The 13,794-nt window shown below is 39.9% G+C and overlaps 1 protein-coding gene across 2 annotated transcripts in view; it reads left to right on the top strand.

Annotated features, from left to right (window-relative positions):
- The first annotated feature begins 92 nt into the window (after positions 1–92).
- Positions 93–13,794, top strand: part of L2HGDH (L-2-hydroxyglutarate dehydrogenase) — a 52,834-nt gene continuing 39,132 nt past the window's right edge. For both annotated transcript variants that reach the window (XM_006063154.4, XM_025295805.3), the window contains exons 1-3: positions 93–245; positions 5,506–5,621; positions 6,629–6,780. In XM_006063154.4, the coding sequence (XP_006063216.2) occupies positions 106–245; positions 5,506–5,621; positions 6,629–6,780 (408 nt within the window). In that variant the 5' untranslated portion in view covers positions 93–105. The remainder of the gene's footprint in view (positions 246–5,505; positions 5,622–6,628; positions 6,781–13,794) is intronic.

The following is a 13,794-nucleotide window of genomic DNA, read 5'->3' on the forward strand; positions in this document are numbered from 1 at the left end:
ATTGGGCTCTGCTTGGGGGGCGGGTCTAGAGGGCGCTGGGACCCGGGCATTGCAGGTCTCAAGGGCTGGCTTCTAGAGCTTGAGGCAGGGAAAGGGGCGCAGGCGATGGTACCAGCGCTGCGTTACCTGGGCAGTGTCTGCGGACGGGCCCGCGGGATTTTCCCCGGGGGCTTCTCCGCGGCGCGCACACCCGCGTCGGGGAAATCCCGGCTGTTGTGCCAGGGTGGCCGCAGAGCCAGCACCAGGTGAGTACCCGCTGGCCCGCCCCCCGCGGTCTGCGCTGCCTCTCTTGGAGGTGCCTAGTGCTGGACCTCTGCCTCTGCTCTTCTTCGCTGTCCTCGGCGAAAGAGAAGATCGGGATCCTGTGAAGCCCGGGCTCCAGCCTCAGATCCCAGGAGCTACCTGCCTGGATCCCTCGTAGGCTTGTGGGCGAGAGAAGAATAAGAAAGGCAGTGTCGAGTAGAGGTCAAGAACAGTCCTGGCTTTGAATACAACTCCACCGCTTCCCATTCAACCCTGGGCGGGTTACTTAAGCTCCTTTAAGGCTCAGTTGTGAATTGGAACCTAGTCTCTCGCGCAGTGGTCGTTTTGAGGATTAAAAGGACCTCACACACTGTAAGCAATCAAATATGCTGTTTGTTCGCTGGCCTTCCTGATGTTACTTGGAACATCTGAAACCGGTCTTAAATCAGTCAGTTCCTGGCACACACACGGCTGCATAGAGTTGCAGTATGAGAAGCAGCTCAGCTGCTAATCAAACCCTGCAGAATTCAGCGTCCTGTGATTTGAAATGTGGAGATCACGTATGAAATTACTGTTTTTTACCTGCTCTCTGTATGGGGAGCGGTTTATGCGAAGGTTTCAAAGCTGAAAAGCTCTTGGCTCTTTTTCGGGAACTAGCATGTGGGCAACATGAGTGTGAGGAGCTTGGCGGAACAGAGGATGGTGTGGAAAGACACCGGAGAAGGGTTACATCACAGCAGAGGTTTTGCTTTAACTGCACGTGGAATTTTATTCTAAGGGCGCTGGGAGACTTTTAAAGACGTGATTAAATGTTGATGTTTCAAAAGTTGATTCTGGCTGCTGTGTATTAGTGGATTGGAGGGGAATTAGTGTGGAATAGGATTTGTGATTCATCGTGGGGTATGTAGACTTCTTTTGGGAACCTTTTCTTAAGGGAAGAAAAGTAAGGTTAGTGAAGGTTTTGTTTATACTTTTTTATTTTGAAATGATTAAAGATCCATAGGAAGTCCCCCTCCCAAAAAAACCCCCACAAAAACCCAGACCAGAGAGCTCTCATGTACCCTTCTTCACCAGTTTGCTCCAACATCTTACCTAACTGTAATAACGGTGTCAAAACCAGGAAAATGATATTAGCACAATCCATAGACCTTGTTCAGATTTTCATCAGTTTTACATGCACTCGTTTTTTAAAATTGCTTCACTACTTACAGACTTTATTCTATATAACAGTATCTTAAAAGATTATTTTGAAAATTGAAATTACATTAGGTAGATTTGGGGGAGAATTGCTTCTTTATAATTTTGAGTTTTCCCATCCATGAACTTGGCATATCTTTTCATTTATGCATACTCATTTGTTATTTAGGGGCTTCCCAGGTGGTTCAGTAAAAGAATCTACTTGTCAGTGCAGGAGTAGGAGGAGACACAGGTTTGATCCCTGGGTCCAGAATATCCCCTGGAGGAGGAAATGGCAACCCACTCCAGTATTCTTGCCAGGATAATCCCATGGACAGAGGAGTATACTCCGTGGGGTTGCAAAGAGTTGGACATGACTGAGCATGCACACACGCATGCCTTTGTTATTTAATAGAGTTTAAATTTTTCTCTGTGAAGTTCTTTTTCTCTTTAGGTTAATTCTTAGATTTCCTTATTGCTTTGTTGCTATGATAAATAGTATTTTATATTCTTTCAGCTAGATTTTACTTGTATAGAATATGCTTTTTTTTTTTTTAATGCTTTTTTTGTATTTCTTATCCAGTTTTGGGGATTTCCCTGGTGGCTCAGATGGTAAAGCCTCTGCCTGCAATGCAGGAGACCTGGGTTCCGTCCCTGGGTTGGGAAGATCCCGTGGAGAAGGAAATGGCAAGCCTCTCCAATATTCTTGCCTGGGAAATTCCATGGACAGAGGAGCCTGGCAGGCTACAGTCCATGGTGTCACTGAGTCAGACATGATTTGGAAACTAACACTTTATCACTTTAGGGCCTTCCCAGGTGGCTCAGTGGTAAAGAATCTGCCTGCCAAGTAAGAGACACGAGTTCAATCCCTGACTAGGAAAGATCCCTTGGAGAAGGAAATGGCAACCCACTCCAGCATCCTTGCCTGGGAAATCCCATGGACAGAGGATCCAGTCCATGGGGTCACAAAAGAGACAGACATGACTTAGCGACTAAACAACACCAACATCCAGTTTTGGAACCTGAGTCATCGGTACTTCATAAAATGAGTTAGGGAGGCGTCAGCTTTTTAAATTTTTCTGGAACATCTTCGATGATAGAGATTATCCATTCCTTGAAATTTTGGTAAAATTTACACACGTGTGTGTATGTGTGTTTAGGTGGAAAGCTTTTGATGACTAATTTATAGCAATTGATTCAAAACTTCTATTTCTTCTTGTCTCAGTAATTTCACTTGAGTCCCTCACCCCATTTCATCTATGTTATCAAATTTATTAGCACATAGATCTTCATGATGTTCTTTGATTATGTTTAAGATCATTGTCATGTCTTTACATGTTTTTCCTTATTCCGTTTTATTTATTTGAGTCATCTCACTTTTCTCCTCATTACTATTGCCAGAGATTTGTCTACTTTATAAATCTTTTCAAATAAAGGATTTTTCTTCTTTGTTATATTTTGTTATATATATGTTTGTTTTATATATTATGTGTCTTTATATATTTGTTTTCCTTATTGTATTTAACTTCTTGAGTTGATAACTCATTAAATTTTGGTACAGTAGTATTTTTAGGAGTGTCTCTTGCATGTTAAAGTTCCTGTAGCCTTTTTTATCTAAGATTATCTTTATTGAATCCTCATATTTAAATGATACAGTTTAACTCTAGGTTAGAAATCCTTTTTTTCTTCTTGAAACTACTACTTCATTGACTTCTTGTTTTGTTGTTGTTGTTGTTGTTTTTATTTTGTTTACTGTTTTTTTTTGGCTTCTTTTGTTTGTTTGCTTGCTTTTTGTCTTTTGCCTACAAGAAGCAGCATGCGGGACTTTATTTCCCGGACCTGGGGTGGAAGCCTCACCTTCTGTATTGGCAGTGCAGTCTTAACTACTGGACCACCAAGGAAGTAGCTCTAGTGACTTATGGATTTCATTGTTACAATTTAGAAATCTGATGTCAAGTGAATTCATATTAAAAAAAATTTTTTTTCTTATATTGGAGCATAGTTGATTAACAATGTTGTGTTAGTTTCAGGTATACAGCAAAGTGATGCAGTTATATACATACATGTATCTATTCTTTTTCTAATTCTTTTTCCATTATCTTATTACAGAATATTGAGCAGAGTTTCCTGTAGGTCCTTGCTGGTTATCTATTTTAAATATTGCAGTGTGTACCTGCCAATCCCAAACTCCCAATCTATCCTTCCCCCCACCCATCTTACCCCCTTGGTACCATTAGTTCATTCTCTGTCTTTCTGTTTTGTAATAAGTTCATTTGTACCATTTTTTTAGATTGCCCAATTAAGCAATGTATGATATTTGTCTTTATCTGACTTATTTCTCTTAGTATGATAATCTTGAGGTTCATCCATGTTGCTGCAAATGGCATTATTTCTTCTTTTTAATAACTGAGTAATATTCCATTGTATATATGCACTGCATCTTTGTCCATTCATTTGTTGATGGGCATTTCCGTTGCTTCATGACTTGCTATTGTAAACAGCTCTGCAGTGAACACGGGGGTGCATGTATTCTTTTGAACAATGTTTTTCCCCAGATATATGCCAAAGAGTGCAGTTGCTAAGACATGTAGTAAGCACATGTTTAGTTTTTTAAGAAAAGGCCATACTATTTCCAGAGTGGCTGTACTATTTTACATTCCTACCAGTAATGTGTGAGTTGATCCAGTTCTTCTCATCTTCATCAGCATTTGGTGTTATCACTTTTTTTTAAAAAAAGTCATTCTGATAGGGGTGTAGTGATATCTCATTGTAGTTTTAGTTTGCATTTCCTTAATGACTAAAGGTATATTTTCATGTACTTATTTGCCATGTTTATATCTATCTTCTTCAATGAAATGTTTGTTCATATCATTTGCCCATTCTCTAAATTACTTGTTTATTTCAAGAATTGAGTCCTTTGTCATATATATGGTTTGCAAGTGTTTTCTCCCAATTTGTTCATCTTCTTATCCCCTTAACAGAGTCTTTTGCAGAGCAAAAACTTTTAATTTTGATGAAGTCCAGTTTATCAGTTTTTTCTTTTATGGGTCATGCTTTTGATGTGAACTCTTCAAGTAGCCCTAGATACCAAAGATTTTCTCCTGTGTTTTCTTCTTAAAGTTTAATTGTGGATATTTGCAGATATTTAAAAACTGAATTTTTTGGTTAGAATAATAGCATTGTGTGTGTTTTTTTTTTTTTTTGTGTGTGTGTGTTTTAAAGAGCTCTTTTATAAATAACGTATTGGATATTTACAGATGATGTTTAGAATTTAGATTGAAATAATATAATGCAAGAGGGAGTGAAAAAAAAAAGTGGGGTGAAAAAGTGAAACTGGCCATGTTCCTATAAAACCTAGATTTGTTGACCATGAGATCAATGCTAATGGTAATTTTTTAAGCTTCGCACTGTGGAGTTAGACTATACATACCCTTTCTAATTTTTTAAATGGTTGTGTAATCAGAGTTATTGTGACTAAAATTGGTTCTGAGCCCATTTCTGGATGACTTATTTCCTTAAGGTTTTATTTTCTCACTGTTTACTTCTAAGCAGAATAAAATAATTATGACTTTTTGCATACTAAGGTGTTAAAGACTTAATGTTAACTTGTCCTCAAAAATACTGCCCTTGAGGGACTTCCTGGTGGTGCAGTGGTTAAGACTCCATGCTTCCAATGCAGGGTATGTGGGTTAGGTCCCTAGTTGGGGAACTAAGATCCCACATGCTGTGCAATGTGGCCAGCCCCCCCACCTGCAAAAACCCAGAAACAAACAAAAAAGCACAAAAGAATACTGCACTTGAATTTTTGACAGTTAGTAAGGGAGAGTGTGATACTTAACTGAGTAACCACTGATGGAGCCAGCTTATGCAGAGTGTAATGGAGACTTAGAGCAGCTTGGGCAACTAGCCATTCTGCCTGCTGGCTATAGCTGATTAACTTTTAAAGCCAAATATCACAAAGCCCAGTAAACATTTGATTTTAATGATTACAATGAATAGTTTAATTGTTTATTGGTGATGAAAATGCGAAGTTTGATAAAATCTATTGTAAACATGTGTTACTTTAAAGATGGCTTTCTTTTAAAGCTCATTTGATATAGTCATTATTGGTGGCGGAATTGTGGGGCTTGCCTCTGCCAGAGCACTCATCCTGCGACATCCAGCTCTTTCCATTGGTGTTCTGGAGAAGGAGAAAGATTTAGGTATGTATGTTATGTTGCTTAACCCTAACACCTTTGAGCAAACTCTGGGAGATGGTGAAGGACAGGGAAGCCTGATGTACTGCAGTCCATGGGGTTGCCAAGAGTAGGACATGACTGAGCAACTGAACAACAGTAAACCTGAACACCTGCTCATGTTGTCAGTTCTGCGTCTTTCAATCTAAATGTCAATGCTAGTGTCCCAGTCTGGATTCTTCAAAAAGCAGAGCCTGGGACTAGAACTTGGATACTGGATATTGGATATGGGCTTCCCTTGTGATTCAGCTGGTAAAGAATCTGCTGCAGTGCGGGAGACCTGGGTTCAATCCCTGGGTTGGGAAGATCCCCTGGAGAAGGGAAAGGTTACCCACTCCAGTATTCTGGCCTGGAGAATTCCAGGGACTGTATTAATCCATGGGGTTGCAGAGTCAGACATGACTGAGTGACTTAAAAAAAAAAAAAAGGTGATTTATTTGTGAGGTTATCCAAGGAAGCAGGAGTCAGTGGGTGGGGAGAGTAAACAGGGAAGGAGGGAAAATCTTGGGAAGGTGTGTTATCCAGGTTGAAGCTGTGAGCTTGATTCCACCGAGACCTCTGAGGAACTGCCTAATGTCTCCCAGGATTGTGCTCATGTGCCCTTCAACTTCTGTCCCTTTGTTTGAGGATTGTCCCTAGGAATGTTGAGTCCCTCTCCCCCCTAAATTAGAGAACACCCTGGGGCAAAAGGCAGAGAGCCATATTGGGCCCTTGAAGTGGGTTGCTGGTGGTGAGGGGTGGGTTTGTACCCCAAAGTCATAGCTGAAGTCAGAGATGGGCTGGAGGGACCTGACACACATACTGTGGTTGGCTGCTGGGGAAGCTACCAGTGCTCCAGCTGGAAGAACAAACCCAGGCAGAGTTTTAAATAGTGGTTTCTAATAGCGTCAACTCTAACTGTATTCCCCTACTTCTTGGGTTTTGAATGAATCTTGTATATACTTTCTGTTAAATGTATTTCTCTTGTTCCATAGCTGTTCATCAGACCGGACATAACAGTGGTGTCATACATAGTGGGATTTATTATAAACCCGAATCTCTGAAAGCTAAATTATGTGTGCAAGGTGCGGCCCTCATCTACGAGTACTGTAACCACAAGGGAATTTCCTACAAGCAATGTGGCAAGGTATGGCATTTTACTAGGCCCTTGACTTATTTATAAATAGTATTTTCTTAGTAATCTTAAATGATTTTTGATTTAAAAAATACCTGGCTTTTCTTTCTTTGTATCCATGTAATTTTCAAAATCTAGATGTTTCATATAAATGGGATCATGCAAAATGTTGTCTTTTGTGATTGGCTTCTTTCACTGAGTATAGTGTTTTCAGAGTTCATTCATCTTGCAGCATGAATCAGTACCTCATTCCTCTTTGTATTCCATTGGATTGATATACCACATTTTGTTTATCCATTTGTCAGTTATAGACATTTGGGTTGTTTCTGCTTTTGGGCTACTGTGAATAATGCTGCTATGGACATTCATGTACAAGTTTTTGTGTGGACCTATGTTTTCCTTTCTGTCAAGTATATACCTAGGAGTAGAGTTGCTGGGTCATACAGAAACTATGTGTTTAACATTTTGAAGAAGTGCCAAACTGTTCTCCAAAGTGCTGTACTACTTTATATCCCCATCAGCAATTAATGAGGATTCCAGTGTCTTTATATCCTCATGAACACCAGTTATTGTCTGCTTTATTTTAGCCATCGTGGAGGATGTGAAGTGCTATATCACTGTGTTTTTTTTTTATAATTAAGCTTAGTAATTAATAATGTTAAGCATCTTTCATGTACTTACTGGCCATTCATTTATCTTCTTTGGAGAGATACCTATTCAGATCTTGTGCCCATTTTAAAATTGAGTTATTTGTCTTTTTATTGTTGAATTGTGTTATTTATATATTCTGAATATAGCCCCTTATCAGTTATATGTTATTTACTAAAATACTACCAAAGTATTAAAATATTTTTATTTTAAAAATAAAATAATAGTAATGATGATATTTAAAATATTGCTGAATATTTTCTCCCATTCTGTAGATTTTCTTTTTACTTTCTTGATGGTATCCTTTGAAGCAGAGACACTTGATTTTGATGAAGTGTAGTTTATCTTTTTTTTTCTTTTGTTGCTTGTACCTTTAGTGTCATATCTAAGAAATATGCCAAACCTTAGATCATGAAAATTTGCTCCTGTTTTCTTCTAATATCAAAGCCTTAATTCTGATGTTTAGATCTTTAGTCCCTTTTCCTCCCCGAGATGAGTTGATTTAATTCTGAGTGGTACAGAATTGGAGCTAGAACAAAGACTGAAGAACAGACTTTGGCAGGATTCTAGGCTGGGTTTACTCTGACCTCACAGCTACGGTAGAAATGGCTAAATGAGAAGAACTAAAGAGAAGATGAGCCGCTGTATGATTTCATTTTTTTAAACCTTAACAAAAGTTTGTTTTTAAATGTGTAACAGGCTTCAAGACAGTACTTCATTCTAACTATAGGTGGCAATAGACATGGCAGGGAATCGGGAATGGAATTAAGGATTACCATTGCCTCCAGCACAAAGAACAGCTTCCTTTTTTTTTTTAATATGTATTTTTATTTTTTGACTGCACCAAGCCTTAGTTGCAGCATGTGGGATCTAGTTCCCCCACCAGGGATCGAACTCAGGCCCCCTGCATTGGGAGAGCAGAGTATTAGCCACTAGACCACCAGGGAAGTCCCTAAAAGTGGTGTTTTGTTTTTTTTTCCTTGGCTGCACTGGGTCTTCCTCAGCTCACAGGCTTAGTTGCCCTGTAGCATGTGGGATCTTAGTTCCGCTTCCCTGACCAGGGATCAAACCCACATCCCGTGCACTGGAAGGTGGATTCTTAACCACTGGACCACCAGAGAAGTCCCCCCAGCTTACTTTTTGACAGATTTCTTAATTCCAGCTTTCTCCAGGAGGGCCTTCCCTGCAGCCTTTGCTTTTAGCTTCTCAAGTTTCTTTTGCTTCTCCCTCGCTTTTTGGCCATGCCGTATCTTTGTTGCAGTGCTCTGGCTTTCATGGCGGGGTGGACACTTCTGTAGTTGCCGTACATGGACTTAGTTGCCCCGCGGCATGCGGGATCCTGGTTCCCCCACCAGGAATCGAACCCCTGTCCCCTGCTTTGCAAGGCAGATTCTTAACCACTGGACCACCAGGGAACTCCCCTTGTGCTGCTTTTTTTGTTTCTGCCTGAATGCCCCATCATCATCCAGCTCCTTGGTCTGCTTCAGGTGCTTCTTACCACCTTTGCAGCCGGCCTACTGCCCCTTCCCAGACCCTGCCATCAGAAGTAAAGCTCCCACCCCACCCTCTACATGTGTTCTACCAGTGTAGGTTCATTTTTTAATTAATTGTGGTATATGATGTAAGGAGGGGGTCCAACTTCATTCTTTGGCATGTGGATATCCAGTTGCCATTTGTTGAAAAAAGTGTTCTTTCTACAATATATTGTTTTGGCACCTGCATCAAAAATCAGTTGAGCATAAATGTAAGAAGGTGTATTTAGGATTCTCAATTCTATTCCACTGATGTGTGTGTGTCCTTATGCCAATACTGTTTGTCAGTATCTCCAAAAGGGCAGCTGGTATTTTTGATAGAGATTATACTCAATCTATAGATCAATTTGGGGAGTGCTGCCATCTTAGCAATATTAAATATTGCAAAACATGAAATTGGGATGTCTTCCCATTTATGTTAATTTTCTTTAATTTCTTTCAACAATATTTTTTATTTTTCATTGTACAGTTATTGCATTTCTTTTGTTAATGTTATTCCTTGATATTTTATTCTTTCTGATGCTTTTGTGAGGAAAATTATTTTCTTAATTTCAGTTGCATTTATTCACTGCTAATGTATAGAATAGGATTGATTTTTACATATTGATCTTTATTCTTCAACTTTGTTGAACTCATTTCTTAGTCTAATAGTTTTTGTGTGTGTGTGTGTCGTGTGTGTATTCCTTAGGACTTTTAACATGCAGGATCATGTCATCTACAAATAAGATAGTTTTGCTTTTTTCAACTGGTTACTTTTTTTCTCGCCTAATTTACCTGGGTTCAGTTCAGTTCAGTTCAGTCACTCAGTTGTGTCCAACTCTTTGCAACCCCATGGACTGCAGCACACCAGGCTTCCCTGTCCATCACCAACTCCCAAAGCTTACTCAAACTCGTGTCCATCGAGTCGGTGATGCCATCCAACCATCTCATCCTCTGTTGTCTCATTCTCTTCCAGTCTTCAATCTTTCCCAGCATCAGGGTCTTTTCCAGTGAGTCAGTTCTTCGAATCAGGTGGCCAAAGTATTGGAGTTTCAGCTTCAGCATCAGTCCTTGCAATGAATATTTAGGACTGATTTCCTTTAGGATGGACTGGTTGGATCTCCTTGCAGACCAAGAGACTCTCAAGGGTTTTTTCCAACATCACATTTCAAAAGCATCAATTCTTTGGCTCTCAGCTTTCTTTATAGTCCAACTTTCACATCTATACATGACTACTGGAAAAACCATAGCCTTGACTAGATGGACCTTTGTTGACAAAGTAATGTCTCTGCTTTTTAATATGCTGTTTAGGTTGGTCATAGCTTTTCTTCCAAGGTGCAAGCATCTTTTAATTTCATGGCTGTAGTCACCATCTGCAGTGATTTTGGAGCCCCCCAAAATAAAGTCTGTCACTGTTTCCACTCTTTCTCCATCTATTTCCCATGAAATGATGGGACCAGATGCCATGATCTTAGTTTTTGGAATGTTGACTTTTAAGCCAACTTTTTCACTCTCCTCTTTCACTTTCATCAAGAGGCTCTTTAGTTCCTCTTCACTTTCTGCCATAAGGGTGGTGTCATCTGTATATCTGAAGTTATTGATATTTCTTCCAGCAATCTTGATTCCAATTTATTCTTCATCCAGTCTGGCATTTCACATGATGTACTCTGCATATAAATTAAATAAGCAGAGTGACAATATACAGCCTTGACGTACTCTTTTCCTGTTTGGAACCAGTCTGTTGTTCCATGTCCAGTTCTAACTGTTGCTTCTTGATCTGTGTATAGATTTCTTAGGAGGCAGGTCAGTGGTCTTGTATTCCTATCTCTTTAAGAATTTTCCACAGTTTGTTGTGATCCACACAGTCAAAGGCTTTGGGGTAGTCAATAAAGCAGAAGTAAATGTTTTTCTGGAAGTCTCTTGCTTTTTCAATGATCCAACGGATGTTTGCAATTGATCTCTGGTTCCTCTGCATTTTCCATCTTGAACATCTGGAAGTTCACGGTTCAAGTACTGTTGAAGCCTGGCTTGGAGAATTTTGAGCATTACTTTACTAGCATGTGAGATAGCGCAGTTGTGTGATAGTTTGAACATTCTTTGGCACTGCCTTTCTCTGAGATTGGAATGAAAATTGACCTTTTCCAGTCCTGTGGCCACTGCTAAATTATCCACATTTGCTGGCATATTGAGTGCAGCACTTTCACAGCATTGTCTTTTAGAATTTGAAATAGCTCAACTGGAATTCCATCACCTCCACTAGCTTTGTTCGTAGTGATGCTTCCTAAGGCCCACTTGACTTTGTATTCCAGGATGTCTGGCTCTAGGTGAGTGATCACACCATCGTGGTTATCTAGGTCATGAAGATCTTTTTTGTATAGTTCTTCTGTGTATTCTTGCCACTTCTTAATATCTTTTGCTTCTGTTAGGTCCATACCATTTCTGTCATTTATTGCGCCCATCTTTGCATGAAATGTTCCCTTGGTAGCTCTTATTTTCTTGATGAGATCTCTAGTCCTTCCCATTCTATTGTTTTCCTCTATTCTTTGCATTGGTCCCTGAGGAAGGCTTTCATATCTCTCCTTGCTGTTCTTTGGAACTCTGCATTCAAATGGGTATATCTTTCCTTTTCTCCTTTGCCTTTAACTTCTCTTCTTCTCTAAGCTATTTGTAAGGCCTCCTCAGACAACCATTTTGCCTTTTTGCATTTCTTTTTCTTGGGGATTGTCTTGATCACTGCCTCCTGTACAGTGTCATGAACCTCCGTCCATACTTCTTCAGGCACTCTGTCTAGCAGATCTAATTCCTTGAATCTATTTGTCACTTCCACTGTATAATTGTAAGGGATTTGATTTAGGTCATACCTGAATGGTCTAGTGATTTTCCCTATTTTTTTAAAATTTAAGTCTGAATTTGGCAATAAGGAGTATTGATAAGATCAATAAGATCTGAGCCACAGTCAGCTCCCAGTCTTGTTTTTGCTGACTGCATAAAGCTTTTCCATCTTTGGATGCAAAGTATATAATCAAGCTGATTTTGGTATTGACCATCCGGTGATGTCCATGTGTAGAATCTTCTCTTGTGTTGTTGGAAGAGGGTGTTTGCTATGACCAGTGCATTCTCTTGACAAAAGTGTGTTAGCCTTTGCCCTGCTTCGTTTTGTACTCCAAGGCCAAATTTGCCTGTTATTCCAGGTATCTCTTGACTTCCTACTTTTGCATTCCAGTCCCCTGTAATGAAAAGGACATCTTTTTTGGGTGTTAGTTTTAGAAGGTCTTGTAGGTCTTCATAAAACCGTTCAACTTCAGCTTCTTCAGCATTACTGGTCAGGGCATAGACTTGGATTGCTGTGATATTGAATGGTTTGCCTTGGAAATGAACAGAGATCATTCTGTTGTTCTTGAGATTGCATCCAAGTACTGCCTTTCACACTCTTTTGTTTACTATTATGGCTACTCCATTTCTTCTAAGGGATTCAGTAGTAGATAGAATGGTCATCTGAGTTAAATTCACCCATTCCAGTCCATTATAGTTCACTGATTCCTAAAATGTTGATGTTCACTCTTGCCATCTCCTGTTTGACCACTTCCAATTTGCCTTGATTCATGGACCCTAACATTCCAGGTTCCTATGCAATATTGCTCTTTACAACATCAGACTTCACTTCCATCACCAGTCACATCCACAACTGGGTGTTGTTTTTGCTTTGGCTCAATCTCTTCATTCTTTCTGGAGTTAACTTCTCCACTGATCTCCAATAGCATATTGGGTACCTACCGACCTGGGGAGTTCATCTTTCAGTGTCCTATCTTTTTGGCTTTTCATACTGTTCATGGGGTTCTCAAGGCAAGAATACTGAAGTGGTTTGCGATTCCTTTCTCCAGTGGACTGTGTTTTGTCAGAACTCTCCACCAATATCTATCTGTCTGGGTGGCCCTACATGGAATGGCTCATAGTTTCATTGAGTTAAACAGTTTGTGGTCCATGTGATCAAGACTGGGGAATCAGACACTTGGAGGGCACAAACAAAACCTTGTGCACACCAGGATCAGTCCATCTTGGGTGGCCCTACATGCTACCCTCTTCATTTTTTCTGGAGTTATTTCTCCACTGATCTCCAGTAGCATATTGGGCAATACAGGAATAGAGTGTTGAATTGTTCAGTCGCTAAGTCATGTCTGATTCTTTGTGACCCCACAGACATCAGTACACCAGACTTTCCTGTCCTTCACTATCTCCCAGAGTTTGCTCAGTTTCATGCCCACTGAGTCAGTGATGCTATCTAACCATCTCATCCTCTGTTGCCCACTTCTCCTACCTTGCATCTTTCCCAGCATCAGGGTCTTTTCTATTGTGTTGACTCTCTGCATCAGGTGGCCAAAGTATTAGAGTTTCAGCATCAGTCCTTCCAATGAATATTCAGGGTTGATTTCCTTTAGGACTGACTAGTTTGATCTCCTTGTAGTCCAGGGGACTCTCAAGAGTCTTCTCCAGCACCACAATATAAAAGCATCAATTCTTTGTGCTCAGCCTTCTTTATGGCCCACCTCTCACGTCCATACATATCTACTGGAAAAACCACAGCCTTGACTATATGGATCTTTGTCGGCAAAGTAATGTCTCTGCTTTTTAATATGTTGTCTAGGTTTATCACAGTTTTCCTTCCAAGGAGCAAGTGTCTTTTAATTTCATGACTTCAGTCACCATCTGCAGTGATTTTGGAGCCCAAGAAAGTAAAATCTGAAAAAAAAAAAAAAAAGAAAGTAAAATCTGTCAATGTTTCCACTGTTTCTGTTTCTATTTCCTATGAAGTGATGGGACTGGATGCTATGATCTTAGTTTTTTAAATGTTGAGTTTTAAGCCCTCTTT

The sequence above is a fragment of the Bubalus bubalis genome, chromosome 11 (genome assembly GCF_019923935.1).
Source record: "Bubalus bubalis isolate 160015118507 breed Murrah chromosome 11, NDDB_SH_1, whole genome shotgun sequence".
Classification (NCBI taxonomy): Eukaryota; Metazoa; Chordata; class Mammalia; order Artiodactyla; family Bovidae; genus Bubalus; species Bubalus bubalis.